The sequence below is a fragment of the Labeo rohita genome, chromosome 8 (assembly GCF_022985175.1).
Source record: "Labeo rohita strain BAU-BD-2019 chromosome 8, IGBB_LRoh.1.0, whole genome shotgun sequence".
NCBI classification, from domain to species: Eukaryota; Metazoa; Chordata; class Actinopteri; order Cypriniformes; family Cyprinidae; genus Labeo; species Labeo rohita.
This window is the reverse complement of record NC_066876.1, coordinates 26,905,977-26,922,412: the sequence shown is the minus strand read 5'-3', so window position 1 is coordinate 26,922,412 and position 16,436 is coordinate 26,905,977. Positions and strand designations below refer to the sequence as shown.

The 16,436-nt window shown below is 34.6% G+C and overlaps 1 protein-coding gene across 1 annotated transcript in view; it reads right to left on the bottom strand.

Annotated features, from left to right (window-relative positions):
• qsox1 (quiescin Q6 sulfhydryl oxidase 1) overlaps positions 1-16,436 on the bottom strand; it is a 38,309-nt gene that overhangs the window by 2,725 nt on the left and 19,148 nt on the right. Inside the window, exons 9-11 of the mRNA XM_051116731.1 lie at positions 13,050-13,169; positions 11,882-12,020; positions 7,101-7,277 (exon numbers count right to left, since the gene is read on the bottom strand). Coding sequence (XP_050972688.1) covers positions 7,101-7,277; positions 11,882-12,020; positions 13,050-13,169 — 436 coding nt within the window. The remainder of the gene's footprint in view (positions 1-7,100; positions 7,278-11,881; positions 12,021-13,049; positions 13,170-16,436) is intronic.

The window sequence follows — 16,436 nt, the reverse complement described above, 5'->3', positions numbered from 1 at the left end:
GCTTCATTTATACATAATATAAATTAATAATATTTATATTAAAATTTGCTATAATGTATGAAAAAATTATTAGATATTTGTACACTACCAGTCAAAAGTTTTTGAACTGTAGGTTTTTAAAAGAAGTCTCTTCTGCTCACCAAGCCTGCATCTATTTGGTCCAAAGTACTGCAGAAACAGTAAAATTTTGAAATATTTTAAATAACTGTTTTCTATTCGAATATATTTTAAAATGTAATTTATTCCTGTGTTTTAGAGCTGCATTTTTAGCATCATTACTCAGTCACATGACCCTTCAGAAATCAAATATTCTGATTTGCTGCTATAAAAAAAAAAACATGTATTATGTTGAAAACAGTGGAGTAGAATTTTTCAGATTTCTGAATTTTTATTTCAAATAAATGTTGATCTTAGGATTTTTCTATTCATCAAAGAATCCTAAAAAAAATGTATTCGACTGTTTTAAATATTGATAATAATAATAATAATAATAATAATAATAGTTTCTTGAACAGCAATCAGCATATTAGAATGATTTCTGAAGGATCATGTGACACTGAAGACTGGAGTAATGATGCTGAAGATTTAGATTCGATAACAAGAATAAATTACATTTTAAAATGCATTCAAACAGAAAATGGTTATTTTAAACAGTAAAAATATTTCATTATATTATATTTATTATATTTTACAGTTTTTGCTGTACTTTAGATAAAATAAATGCAGGCTTGGCGAGCAGAAGAAACTTATTTAAAAAAACATTAAAAATTTTACTGTTCAGAAACTTTTGACTGGCAGTGTATATGTTTTCATAAGATTCACCTGCTAATCCAGTCGAAGTGTCAAACATTTCTTAACCTAGGCTTAAAACAGGCTTAAACCCATTTAAAATGATTAATTATTTAACTCAGTGCTAAGTTAAGTGGGAAAAGCCCAAATGACACATTAATCAATTCTGTTGACAGCTAAACAACCTAGAGAAGAACACTTTTCTCAGAATTTCCCACGATGTTTTAAATCACCTAATATATTCAACTGTTAAAAATGTCAGTGTTTAGTTCTATAAAAGTATCTGAAAGCAATATTTTGTAGATTCAAATCTGTTTTAATTAGTTCCGACAAAATTAATTCTGCATATCAGAAAACAAATAGGAAAAACTAAGTTAGACTGTTGAATTTCTGTTGCAATTCCTCCTCCTGTCATTCAGAATTTTGCCTAACCTTGAGGTGCTGTGTGAACCAAATGTGTGTGTGTGTGACAGGTCTAAAGACATGATCAATAGACCTGTGGGCTCTCCCAAAGGGAGGATCGTGAAGATAATAGATGAGGTTGGGGTGAACAAGACACCCCTCCCCATCCACATGCACACGTACCGGCCTCTCCTCTTCGCACCCCCTGTGAACATGCTACCATCTCCAAATTGAATATGAAAGCCAGCACCTCTGGGCTGCAGCTCTCCCTCTAATGAATTACTATTTTTTCCCTTCAGATGTTTTCCTTTCCTCCCTCCCCCAAACGCCACCCCAGACAGAGGCATCCGCTAATAAATTGCTTGTGGCGGATGTCACGGGGTGGCCGGGACACTACAAGAGGTGGCAGCGGTGGTTAGTTTACATCCCTCCCCCATCTCTTACGTAGATTAATCTGATGTATATATGCATGTGCAGACATACTCTGCATACCGCACTTTACATAAGAGATACATCAATTTTACTATGTGTCTACGGGAACCCGGGGGTCTTTATGCATGGCTCTGTGACAGCACTCATATCTGGCTGTGATGTGATGCAATGCCTATGAAGATCTTACTTTTAATCATGGAGGCCTTCAGCACAAAGGTGACTTCAGCTGTAGCACTGTTAACATTGATACAAAGCTTGCTGGGCCGGTGCATTAATATTCATGCGTGTGAATAGAGAAGGAGCCGTCATGCGGGACAGTTCCAGTAAGCGGGAGTGAATGTGAGTGCCGATGGGTGGGCTGGGCTCCTGTGTTCAGATGAAGAGAGGACTGGACTAAACAAATGCAAAATAAACATACAGGCTAATCTTCTCCTTGGCATTTTCAAGAGGACAAGACGGAGAAAAAGAGAGGGAATAGTTATGTTTAGAATGGCATACTATCATGTGAATTTTGCAGGATGCAACGAATGCAAGTATAAAAGCAGCCTGCACTGCATAAAATATGAATCCCACAATGGAAATTCCTGACTTGACCTGCCATTTCAGTGACAAATACACAAAATTAACCATGTAAATTACAAATATATATATATTTTATATAAATATATAAAATTACAATTGTGTTTACTTAGCATAGCCCTAAGTATTATGACACTTTAGATTAAAAAAAAAAAGTTCACAACTCACAAATGAGTTTTCCCTCAGTAAACTCCTAGTTACCACTTATGATAGTAAGGTAGTTGTTGTAGTAAAGTTTTATACTAGCAGTCAAAGGTTTTTGAACAATAAGATTGTAAGCCTGCATTTATTGGATCCAAAATACAGCAAAAGCAGTAATATTGTGAAATATTTTTACTGTTTATAATAACTGCTTTCTAGTTGAAAATGTTTTAAAATGTAATTTATTCCTGTGACCAAAGCTACATTTTCAGTATCATTACTCCAGTTTTCAGGGCCACATTATCCTTCAGAAATTATTCTAATATGTTGATAATAATAAACATTATTATTATTATTATTATTATTATTATCAATATTTAAAACAGTCAAGTAAATTTTTTCAGGATTCTTTAATGTATAAATCCAGAGATCAGCATTTATCTGAAATAAAAAGCAGATTTAGTTTTTTTATTTAGAGTATAATTTCATTAAAAAGAAGACAACAACAACAATAATAATAATAATAATAATAATAAAAACATTAAAGGGATAGTTCACCCCAAAAATTTCGTTTTAACCCTCATGTCAATAATATTTCTTATCTTCTTTTATGTTCTATAGTTTACATTAGGGCACTGCAGCCTAAATGTTTATGTCTAATAAATTATAAGGCTACAATTTGTAATGTCTACTTGATACCTTCTCATTTAACACAAAAATAGCTTTAAATAATCTTTTGTGGGTATTTTAACAGTCAGATTTATTTTGAGATTAATCGAAACATCATGTAATTAATTAGATTAATTAGATTACAGCCCAAATAAATAAATAAATAAATATACATACATACACATTTTATTTAGCAAGAATGCTTTAAATTTATCAAAAGATAAAAGACATTTATATAGTTACAAAAGATTTCTATTTCAGATAAATGCTGTTCTCCTAAACTTTCTATTTATCAAAGAACCCTGAAAAAAATTCTACTGTTTTCAACATAATAATAAATGTTTTTTGATGAGCAAATCAGAATATTAGAATGATTTATGAAGGATCATGTGACTGTAATGATGCTAAAAATTCAGCTTTGAAATCACAGGAATAAATTTCATTTTAAAATATATTTAAATAGAAAACTTAATTTAAACAGTAAAAATATTTCAAAATGTGACTGTTTTGCTGTACTTTGGATCAAATAAATGCAGGCTTGGTGAACTTTGAAACACAAAAAAATCTTACTGTTCAAAACTTTTGACAGGTAGCATAGGTATGATGTAGTGTTAAGGTGTCTAAAATATGGTCATGCAGAATAGCCTCACCAAAAAATAAAATCTTAATAATAAATAATTAATAATAATAAATAAAAACCAAAAATTCTGTCATTAATTACTCACCCTTCACGTTGTTCCAAATCCGTAAGACCTTCGTTCATCTTCAGAACACAAATTAAGATGTTTTGGATGAAATCCAAGAGCTTTCTATAGACAGCAACGCAATGTACACGTTCAAGGCCCAGAAAGGTAGTAAAGACATTGTTAAAATAGTCCATGTGACATCATTGGTTTATCAGTGGTAATTTTATTTTGGACGTTTTTGCCTTCATTTTGATATGACAGAAGAGTAATGACAGGAAGCAAAGTGCAAGCGAGAGAGACGGCGGGACAGGATCTGGAAAGGTCCACAAGCCGGAACTCAAACTTGGGTCACCCGGATTGCAACAGCGCTATATGTTGGTGTGCTGCCCACAAGGCTATCGGTGCCAACACTTAATTGTAATGTTATTAAGCTACTTTTTGTGTGCAAAGAAAACAAAAATAACAACTTCATTCAACAATCTATTCTCTTCCAAGTGAGTCTTCATCGTGTGTTCACAACAGTACCTTAATGTATGTGTGTTTATTGTTAGTATATCGTTGAATAAAGTGGTAGTTTTTGATTTTTTGCAAACAAAAAGTAATCTTGTAGCTTCATAAAATTAAGGTTGAACCACTGATGTCACATGGACTGTTTCAATGATGTCCTTACTACCTTTCTGGGCCTTAAACACAGTAGTTGTATTGCTGTCTACACAGGGTCAGAAAGCTCTCAGATTTCATTAATAATATCTTACTTGTGTTCCTAAAACGAACAAAGGTCTTACTGGTTTTGAACAACATGAGGGTGAATAATTAAAGACAGAATTTAAATTTTTGGTTGAACTGTCCCTTTAAGCCCAAATTATACTACATTTTTGTACAAGTATGCCTCCCTTGACAAGTGGCAGGAGCACTGGGCTGAGGTTTGTTATCTGGGCCTTTATGTCAGTTAAATTAATTGTGCAGCAGTGATACTAATAGGCCACTATTCATGCCTGGTTAGCTGTGTGTGTATGTGTGTGCGAGGTGGGAGGGGAACTACTAAAGAGGTTCACGATCAGGAGGAGGAGGGTCCCTCTTGGGAACCTAGTGGAATAAAGGGTGTCGGAGGGTAGGAGGCAAAGGAGGAGGAGGGGAGAGTGCCACCCACCTCACACACACACACACACACAGGCACACACACTTTGTGTTAGCTACTTGGGCCAGAGATTACAAAAGCAGAGGAAGGCTTGATGCTGGCGGCGTGGCGTGTGCCACCTGCTGTCCCGGCCGTCTGGGGAATAGAGGGCCGCGTGCCCCAGGCAGGAGACACTGTTGCTGTATCAATTGTCAAGCGGCTGAAACGACTCTCCTGGGACAGGAGAGACAGTGAGACCTAATCAGCAGAAGTGACGGGGGACCACAGGACACAGAAGAGCCATAGGGGGACACGCATGGGGGACTTTTGTCCAATTATTCATGACTTCATGGCTGGTAAAACGGGACAGACGCTAAAGAGGCAGGCGACATCAAAAGATGACAAACAAATGAATTAAGCAAGTGTGAAGAGAGGCAACTAACTCCCTTTATAGCCCTTATGGACAACAGCCATGCAAGCTGACGAGCTGTCAGAGAGATAACTAAGATTTTTATTTATGAAATGTCAAATATGTTCACTTTTACTAGGGAATTCTAACTAAAAACTGTAAATGATACAAAAATAATAAAATATACACTACCAGTCAAAAGTTTTTGAATAGTAAGATTTGTAATGTTTCTTAAAACAGTCTTTTCGGCTTGTTCTAAAGTACAGCAAAAACTGTAAAATTGTGAAATATTTTTACTATTTAAAATAACTGTTTTCTATTTGAACATATTTTAAAATGTAATTTATTTCTGTGATCAAAGCAAAATTTTCAGCATCATTACTCCGGTCTCCAGTGTCACGTGATCTTTCAGAAATTATTGTAATATGTTGATTTGCTGTTCAAGGCACATTGTTTCTTATATATTATTATTATTAGCAATATATATATATATATATATATATATATATATATATATATATATTAATTAATAAAAAATGTTTTCTGAGCAGCAAATCAGAATAAATTAAAATTATAAATAAAATAAAATAAAATATGGGGAGCACCAGAAGGTGTGAGAAATAGGAAAAGGGGCGGATGTAAGTGGAGGGAGAGAGAAATAGAGAGATAGACGGATAGAGAAGAACAGGACAGCTGGTGTCTGCCCAGAGGATCGTCGAATTAAAGGGATTTAAAGGGAAGAAGCTGCACTGGTGCTCTGGAGAGGGAAAATCCACAGTAAAAAAAACAAACACTCCTCCTGGTGTGCTCTCTTCTTTTCTCCTGTTCTATACTATAGACAGGAGTAACAGAACTGATATAATATATAATATATCCTAGTTTTGTACTCCTAATTTTATGATGATGTCTCTAAGTGTAAAGCACTTTGGTCAGTCTTGTGGCTGTTTTAAATGTGCTATATAAATAAAGTAAACCTGAAACTATTATGGCCCTAAAAAGCATTTGGACACACTTAAAGGGATAGTTCACCCAAAAATAAAAATTCTGTCATTAATTATGAAAATTCTGTCAATAAGGTACCAAGAACGTCGACAAAATAGTCCATGTGACATCAGTTGTTCAACTATAATTTTACGATAATGTTAAACAACTACACCTACTTTTTGTGCACAAAAAAACTAAAATAACAACATAAGGTAGTCACATGGACTATTTTGTCGATGTTCTTGGTACCTTTCTGGACCTTGAACATGGTAGGACCCATGCTGTCTATGGAGGGAGAGCTCTCGGATTTCATCAAAAATATCTTAATTTGTGTTCTGAAGATGAACAAAGGTTTACGGGTTTGGAACGACTTGATGGTAAGTAATTTATAACAGGATTTTCATTTTTGGGTGAATTATCCATTTAAAGGCCATACCAAGTGGCATTTATTGTACAGAAATATAGCACAGAAACAAAACTGTCAAACAGGTTTATTAGATTATTAATTATGAGGTGGCAGATATACTGTTGAAAATGTAGACAAAAAATATTGTGACCATTTCTGGTCACATGAACATATCCACACTTAATGTTACAAATAACACCTGTGGTTACTCTGCTAGGACGCCTGTGTGAGCCTGAGAGAAACTGAACTTGCACATCAACTAAAAAACACCCTGATGTCACCACCTGCTTAAAAGTAATTACCAAAATTGCTCAGGAGGGCATTTTTAGTGCAGGAAATTTAAGAGTGTATTTGTGGAAATAAAAAAAAAAAAAAAAAAAAAAAAAAAAAAAACACTGTTCAAATAATTTGGGGCAACTATATAAATGTTAAATGTTAGCTGTATGTGTTTAACACTTTACATTTGTTTACATTGAAAATACTGACCTGCCAGACGGTTGTTGACTCGGTTGTGGCGAGACCACAGCCAAAGGACAGCGGCGGACAGCGAGGTCACATGATCCATGCTTTCCTGGGCCATGCCTTCAAAGTGAGTTGCACATGGCCTGCACCCAAAAAAACTGCTGACATAAGCTCTCATCGCTTGCAACACTTCCTGAGGGTCTGAAATCGAGAGACAGAAAGAGAAGATAAGAGGAAATGGGCAAAAAAAGGAACTCAAAAAAAATAACAAAAGTGTCATTGCAAGAAAAGAAGCACTGGCAATTTTGGGTGCATGAAGCATGAAATGTACTATAATGTAATATTATACATACATTATTAATTACTACTACTGTTATATGACACACACACACACACATATATACATGTATTATTACATTAAGTTAATCACTAAAAATAAAGCAGAATTTCACAACAACTTCATGTTTTTTAAAGAAATCTCTTCTGCTCACCAAGCCTGCATTTATTTGATCCAAAGCACAGAAAAAAAAAGAAATTTTAAAATATTTTTATTATTTAAAATAACTGTTTTCCATTTGAATATATTTTAAAATGTAATTTATTCCTGTTATCAAAGCTACATTTTCAGCATCATTACTTTAGTCTTCAGTGTCACATGATCCTTCAGAAATCTTTCTAATATGCTGATTTGCTGTCCAGGAAACATTTTTTATTATTATCATCTATTATCTTGAAAACAGCTGAGCAGAATTTTTTCGGGTTTCCTTGATGAATACACATATCCAAAGATCAGCATTTATCCGAAATAAAAAGCTTTTGTAACATTTTACATTTTACAGAAATTATTACTTTTATTTAGCAAGGATGATCAAAAGTGATGATAAATACATTTATAATGTTACAAAAGACTTCCATTTCAGATCAGTTCTGTTCTTCTGAACTTCATAATCAAAGAAACCTCAAAAAAGAAAAATCTACTCAGATGTTTTTAACATAATCATAAATGTTTTTTAAGCAGCAAATCAGCATATTATGATAATAATTTTTGAAGGATCATGTGACTGGAGCAATGATGCTAAAAATTAAGCTTTGAAATCAAAGGAATAAATGGCATTTTAAAATATATTCAAATAGAAAACTGTTATTGTAAATATTACAAATATTTTAAAATTTTACTGTCTTTGCTGTACTTTGGATCAAATAAATGCAGGCTTGGTGAGCAGAAGAGACATCTTTTAAAAAACATTAAAAATCAAAAACTTTTGACTGGTAGTGTACTACAGTGCATAATAACATAATATTTAACCTTCAATGTATCTTCACAAGCTTCACAAAATGTAGCAACCTGCTAATTCAGACACACAACAGGCCACTAACCTCTAGACCCCAGATTAATCTACACTAATTCCTGTGTATCTATTCTCTCGAACACAACACATTCTGAGAACAAGTCACTGCAGATACTAGGAGGTCAGTTTAAGTTAGTTTGGTGTTGTAGTTACTACAATTCTTTCTTGCTGTGTTTAGCTGGTGGACATAATCCAGAGCATTGCCAGTGGACAGATGGACACCCCGTCCATGGCCTTCCATCTGCAGGTTACGTGACCCCCCTCCACCCGCTTGCACAAACACAAACACGCATCCACACGCAGATGCCCCGTCCGCTTCTCTTCCGCCCACTGTAAGCTGCTGGATTAAGTGTGAGTGGAGAAGCTGTGTTCACTGGGTCTTATATTAACCCTTCAGATTCCAATAATCTAAACAAATCCCTCTCTTCTACCTACACACAATTACTTTTCCAGCAGCAAAACAAGGCCTAAGAATAACAGCGACACAGTGGTTTCCTGGAACATGACACTCTTTTGTATATTTGCATGGGGCGAAGATGGATTTTTCAACAAAAAGCACCATGCTAGAGGAACCATACGCAGACGGCCACACACAGCTCAGTACAGATGCATGTCGGCCTTCTTTGCACAATAGACAGGGCTCATCCATCTCAAAACGGCCTTGAAGGTTGTGACATAGGGCAGCGGATGGCAGCTCTTGAGGTCAACAGCAGGCCAAGATGGGCCACAGAATTTAGTGTTTCATTTACATGAGCCTAAAATAAGGTCTACTGCAGAGAAACAACCACACACACAAAAAAGAAAAATCAAAGATCAACAAATCAGACTGTGCGACCTGATGTTTCATTGATTTGTTCTTCTCAGCACATTGCATTTCTGAAAGATGATGTTGCTTTTTAAAAGGCTGAAATCATTAAAAAGTCATGAAGTCAAAATTGATCTCTTTTACTTTCTTAATATTCACATATACATTTATGCATTTGGCAGACGCTTTTATACAAAGCAGCTTACATTGTGTTCCTGGTATACATTTAATCAGTTTACTGGGAATCAAACAAATGACCTTGGGGCAATCTACTGTTTGAGCTACGGGAACACGGTTCCTTATCTAACTGTAAATATCAGTGCACATTACTATAAAGTAGATACTTTCATCAAAAGGCACTAAACAAATTTCCTTTTCGGCCATGCAATCTTCATAATCTTTCACAATTGACAGCAAATTCTGGTATAAAACAGACACTTTTCACAATAATATGTCTAGCACGACAATTCTCCAAAGATTTTAGCACGGTAATGGATATAACAATGTTAATGTATCTGCATAATGGTTTTGGCAGAACAGATCTGTTACGCTGTTGCTAAATTGCTGCTTTTGTTGTAGATTACTGACATACTGCTGCTGCACAAGTTGCATATATAATAACCCATAGCTGATCTATACAGGTGGAGCTGGGGAGGTGGAGGGTTTCAAAGGAACTCTGAAAGGGTTCTGCGAAATGCTCTAGTGCATTGGTCTCCAACCTTTTTTTCTCCATGGACCAGTTACGGTTTAAAAATATTCTTGCGGACACAGGGGGCTGGTTGGGGGTTCTAATTTTAGACAGTTATACACTGTAATTGGCATATGTTGAAGTAGATTAGTCTCTTATCATCTCTGAGAGAATATGCACCGTTAATGCAGCTTTTTTTACTTTCGCTTTCTGTATAGTGAATTGACTTAAGTTAAGACGTTCACCAGCATAACTAATGCACAAAGTTTTCACGTTTCTTGTGTGAAATCCATTTACTCGCCTTCGTGGTTTAAAACAGAAATATTGCAAAGTAACCGCAACCCCCCATGCGTATGTATCTTAAATGCAGGGAGACATGAAAGAGCAATCAACTTTGTATGCCGCACTGTCTGATACATGTCTCTATGTTTGTGCACGCTTTGGGTGTGTGCAAGAACAGAGCGTTAAGTAATGAATTGAGTTCTGTTTCGTTTCTTCTTCTTGTGGTTTTAAATAGCTTGAATGTGTAAATTGGCAAATTAAGTCAGGTCTGGACCTGATTCGTACTATCACGGATCAACTGCGATACGTTTAAGCCCTAATAGATGATATGACAGATCAGAGCAATCTTTTATTTACTAATTTAACATGAAATCATCAAATTGTTACTCCATATCAAATCGCATACAACAAAAGTACAGAATAATTAGAAGGCAGATTAGAAGGCAGATTTTTGCTCCAATGTGAAAGTTGAGGAAACCAAATGGTAAGAACAAGACAAATACTTAATGTTTTTTAATTCTTTACACTTTTTCAGTCATTGTTCCTTAACAAAATAAATATCTTAATAGAAAAAAATAATTCTTAGTGCTGCATATTTGACAGTAGCTTGAGTTAGGATGCAGATGTAAATTTATGTTTGCTATCAAAATCAGTAATATCTGTAAAAAAAAAAAAAAAAAAAAAAAAAAATTACATAATGAAATATAATTATTATGACTGAGGGTTTTTTTAACCCTTTAACTGCCACTCCCATTTTTGAACACAGACATAAAAATGCACCATCAAGACTTAAAAAAAAACTTTATAATTCATGAATGAAAACATTTTGTAATATGATTTTGATGTACATTTTCTGTGGTAATGCAATGTCTGATTTTAAAATACCTTTCAAAGGATGAATTTAGAGATTTTAAGTTTTGAACATATATAATTTCTTATGATATCTAAAGCGTGATAGGGAAAAAGGCGATGAAGAAAGTCTTTTGTGACAAAGGTCAGAACTCACGTTATGATGTAGATTTTTAAGTTGCACTCTTGACATATATTAATCTATTACTTTTCCTACATAATTTCTAACACAAAAATATGGTAAAATATCTATTTAGAAGTCTTAGACCTTTCCAACAATGTATAGATTGTCATGATTATATTCAGATTTATTTGTAATATGGTGAAGTAAACTTAGGCGTCCCACTGGGGGGACGGTGACATTTAATGATGACGATTTGTAGATTGAGAAGCGTTCTGACTGTATCATTGCGCAGTGTTTCTCCTGTTTGTCATCTCTGTTTCATCTGGCTCTAAACATAGTAATTTGTGTTCTTTGCTGAATTTAAGCGCTTCACACTGGATCTCACAACACTGTTTAGTGCTTGCGTGAACGAGACTAATCTGCTTGTTGCCCAGCCCTAGCTGAAATAAAGCCTTGCCTCTTCTTTTCAAATGTAATATTCTGTTTTACTCTGAAATATGTCGTATTACAAAAGTAACATGGGTGGCGAATGCCATTTCATGTAGTCCAGAAGGTTGTAGGTACACGACCCACAAGAAAAGCTCTATTGTGCCCTTGAGCATAAGATTTGGAAGGCTACTACCTACTTACACTTTCTAAAAAGAAGGGAGCATTTACTAAATAACTAATAGTGTGGTTTAGTTGTGGTGCTGTGCGTATTAATAGTACCTGAGCTGCCCATTTCTTTAGCCTGCACCGTGAGCACATGGAAGAGGGTCCAAACAGCACAGGGGTATCTGCGATAATGGGCTTGAGATCCCTGGCAGCCCACCCACTGTACACCCTCAGGCAACACTGCATCACTCGTCTAAAAAAAAACAAAACAACAACACACACACAAAACATACAGTCTCGATTGACTTGTGTTTCACTTAAACAACGAGAATCAATTGAAAACAATCAATTATCCTTTCAGTCACTCTTCAAATGAAGTGAGGTGGATAGTGCAATTAAAGCAGGTATGGCTGTTATAAGAAATAAAAGCTCTTCAGGGATAATTTTCAATCATATTTCACTTCATGCATAATTAAAAGCCCATATCAAACAGCATTAAACTCTTTGGCCCGTTTTGGAATTAATCCAGATCTCCCATTGGTCAGAGAGTCTCTCAGCAGTTGATTGGTGGGTGTGTCTGTAAGAGGCGATGATCTTGATGACACCAGCCCTTTTCCTTATGGGACGCCTTCCTACTTCCTCATTGATTCATTGATTCATTGACTGGGTGGCTAAAAGCTAATGATGTCACTAACTGCCTCTGTGTATGTTTGTGTGTGTAGGCATGCAGGCTTCAGCATTATGACAGCATCATAAAATCTTGTTCAACCAAAAATAAAAATGCTGTCATTTGCTCTCTTTGACTGACTTTCTACACAAAAGATGATGTTTTATGTGTGTTCTTGTTCATACCATGAAAGTCAGTTAGAGTTTTGGACCTCATTGACTTCATTGTAAATTTCCTCTGTTTTTTGACTACATTTGAACATCTAACCATAGTGCATCATAACACTTGAAATTATGAAATATATGATGCCATATGAAATTATGCATATGATGTTGAATGCTATGGCTTGAAATTGTGCTTGCAATGGCTTAAATAGTTCAAATAGATGTTTTAATAAATTTAAATGAGTGACAGTATCCCAATACACTGACCTCATGACCCAAGTCTTAAGTGGAGAAATGCTTACGTCAAGGTATTGACAAATTCAGGTACCTTTTCAAATAAATCCAGTACTTTGCTATATCAAATGTCTGGTTGTCAAAATTCTCATTAATCATTTGTAAAATCATTTATAGTCATAAAAGAAAAAGAAAAAGCTTTTTCTGCTTGACTAACTTGCACTGTGTTGTCCAGGACATCTCTAAAATCGCTGTATTTGATTTCCGTCCCCTGATGTTGTAACCAGCTGTCCACGATCTTCAGTGCACTCTTTATAGATGGACGACCTGGGAAATACTACACAAACAAAACAAGCACATAATTACACACACAGTCATACACTAGTGTTTGGGACCAGGCTAGGCTAAAACATCTCATCATTTACATAAGTCCTTTTAAACCTAATAAATGTGACAGCTATTTCTGCAGCACCAGTAGCTGTTGTCAAATGGTGAGATCACTAGATTTGCTAATGTGCTACTAGAAGACGCTAAGTGACAGTGAAAATGCACACTGCAATGCTCTTAAGATTTACAGTCAGGGAAAGCAGCGAGAAAATGCCCCTTTAAAGATAAATATATATTTATCACAGTTTCAGGACACATGAACCATTGTAAAATGGGGTTAATAATAATAATAATAATAATAATAATAATAATAATAATAATATTGTGATTACCATTATTCATTAAACATAAAAAAAAAAAAATATTGTTGTTGTGGTTGAATTGTCAATAATATTTCATTATATTAGTCCTACTATTACTACTATTACTATTATTATTATTTTTTTTTTTTTCCATTCAGATATATTGTTTTTTGTTTCTATGGTTTAAAAACAGATTAAAATAATGTATTATTTATTAATATAATAATCATCATCATCATCATTCATGAGACATTAAGCATTAAAAATACAACTATTACTTTTATTATGAATGACCAGACACAAACCATTATAAAATATTGTAACAATTACTAATAGTAGTATTGTTATTATTGTTATTATTATTCTTGCTTTCTCTTCATTATTATTCTTGTTCAAATAAATTGTGTTCTTTGTTTCTATGGTTTAAAAACAGCTTCAAATAATGTATTATTATTATTATTATTATTATTATTATTAAATAATATGTTATTTGAAGCTGTTTTTAAACCATTTTATTATTATTATGGTTTAAAAACAGCTTCAAATAATGTGATCTTAATAATAATAATAACTATAATTATAATTGAGTCAATATTTCTTAATTATTCTTTTTAAATTATACTGTATTTTTTGTTTCTAATATGGTTTAAAAACATCTTAAAATAATGTAATAATAATAATAATTATTATTATTATTATTATTATTATTACTATTGATTGGTCAATTACTCTTCATTATTATTCTTGTTACAAATAGTTAATATTTATTATCATCATTATTATTATTATTATTATTATTAATGACATATTAACCATTAAACATATATAATTTTTATATTATAATTTTTAACATTATTATTAATGACAAATTATTCTATTATTATTATTATTATTACTATTATATTATATTAAAATTTGTTTTTGTTTTTTAACCAATAGAAACAAAGAACAATATAGAATGAATTAGTTAATTAATGACAAAAACTAATTTTTTTTTTTTTTTTTAAGTTTTCATTGTCCTTTAGTACTAAAAAGCAACAGTGAATTTACCATTGGTAAACAAGCTTCTTTCTTACACCAGTGCAATTTAATAGTGTTAAAGAATGTGTGTGTGTGGAAGTCTCTGGAAGCTCAGTGAAGTAATGACCAGCCCGAGCCATGTGGCACGAGGGAATGGACAGATTCAATGGCCCTGGACGGACGCCAGTGCTGACCTTACAATTCTGTGTCTGAGCTGGGGCCACAAAGCCAACGCTAACACTCCGTCACGGCCCCATAAACACAGCCACATTAGTGCAGGCCAAGGCCTGTGTGTGTGTGTGTGTTTGTGGGGAGGCTCCACAGGATCCCAGAGGTGCACCTTTCTTTGATTTGTGCTCTTGCGTCTTTTCAATTTTCCTGTGGCCATCTGTTCAGCATGGTGCGGCCTTCTATTCATCACCCTCTAACAGGATCTCTATTAAAACGCAGCTCACTTAAAAAGGCCTTGCGGAGATTTACTTAACCCCAACGCCCCACTCCATTCTGATTTGTTTCCTTAATCTGGGAGATTCAGCCATTGAGAATGCAGCCAAGGCGGAAAGCTAATCAGAGCTGCACAGGTGGGAAAAGGAGAAAGTCTCTAGTCTAGTCCTTCACTAAGTGTGTGTGTGTGTATATGCCACTGAATAGATCAGTGCACTGGTCTGGCCTCTAACTAGTGCGAAAAGCTCATTAACAGACATGGGTGTTGAAGAGGGTAATCTGGGATTGCTCATACAAAAGGCATTGTTCAAAACTAGGTGAAAACTCTGTGCTGAATCTCTGCAAATCACAACAAAGGCCATGTGAATAACTCTCCAGGGTTCTGGCAGCCAGTGAATGAAAGGCCGTGGAATCATTCTGTTATACTGTGAGGACTCTTAAAGAGTTGCAAAGAAAAAGTAAACAGTCTAATCATCATAGACTCAAAATTTGATCTGGTTAATACTGTAAAGCCAATACTTATACTACTGTTTAAAGGGATAGTTCACCCAAAAATGAAAATTCTCTCATTAATTACTCTAAAACGTCAGAACACAAATGTAGATATTTTTGATGAAATCTGAGAGCTTTCTGACCCTGCATAGACAGCAACGCTGTTCAAGGCCCAGAAAGGTAGTAAGGACATCGTTAAAATAGTCCATGTGACAAGTGGTTCAACCAGTAGCGGCTCCTGTCTGTAAATTTAGGTGAAGCAGATTCTGGGTTGTAGCGCTAGTTCATAATTAACTCAAGAAAGCTTACTGTCTTTATATTCTAATTGCACATACACACACCGTTTTAGCAGAGATCCTAACTTCCTTGCGTTATTTAGCCTGTAGGTGGCGCGCTACTGTTGATTGGCAGGCTCGAAGTACACACACATACCTGTAGAATGCTATAGAATTATTGCCTTATTATTGTCTCTGAGTATTGACTTGTGAGGAAACTAATATCATGTCTCATCTCAAACATCACAAACGCAACAAAACCATATAAAGGCTTTTCGTGTGAGCACATTTGAACTAAAGGATTAAACTTTCATTAATTAAAACACTACTCCACATAGGACAAACAGACATGCCAAAAGTTTCTGACCTGATGCATGCACATATAGCTGAGCTGACTGATATCGTCTTGGTCTGGAGCAAGATAAGGTAATGTTAAAACTAGACTGCTCTTATTTAGAGTGTGCCGCAGTTCCACTTTTCACCACAGATTTACATTGTAAAATTTGTGGGGCGCTGTTGAGTTCAGGAGGATACCGGAACAACTGCCCTACTTAGTATAATTTTTTCTGTACCTGTCGAGGCTTGTGATAAATTTTAATATATCCTGAGCACTTTATGACTTAAAATGTCAGTTTATATAGAGATTTTTTTTTTTTAGTAAATATTTTGCCCTTACAGACGAGC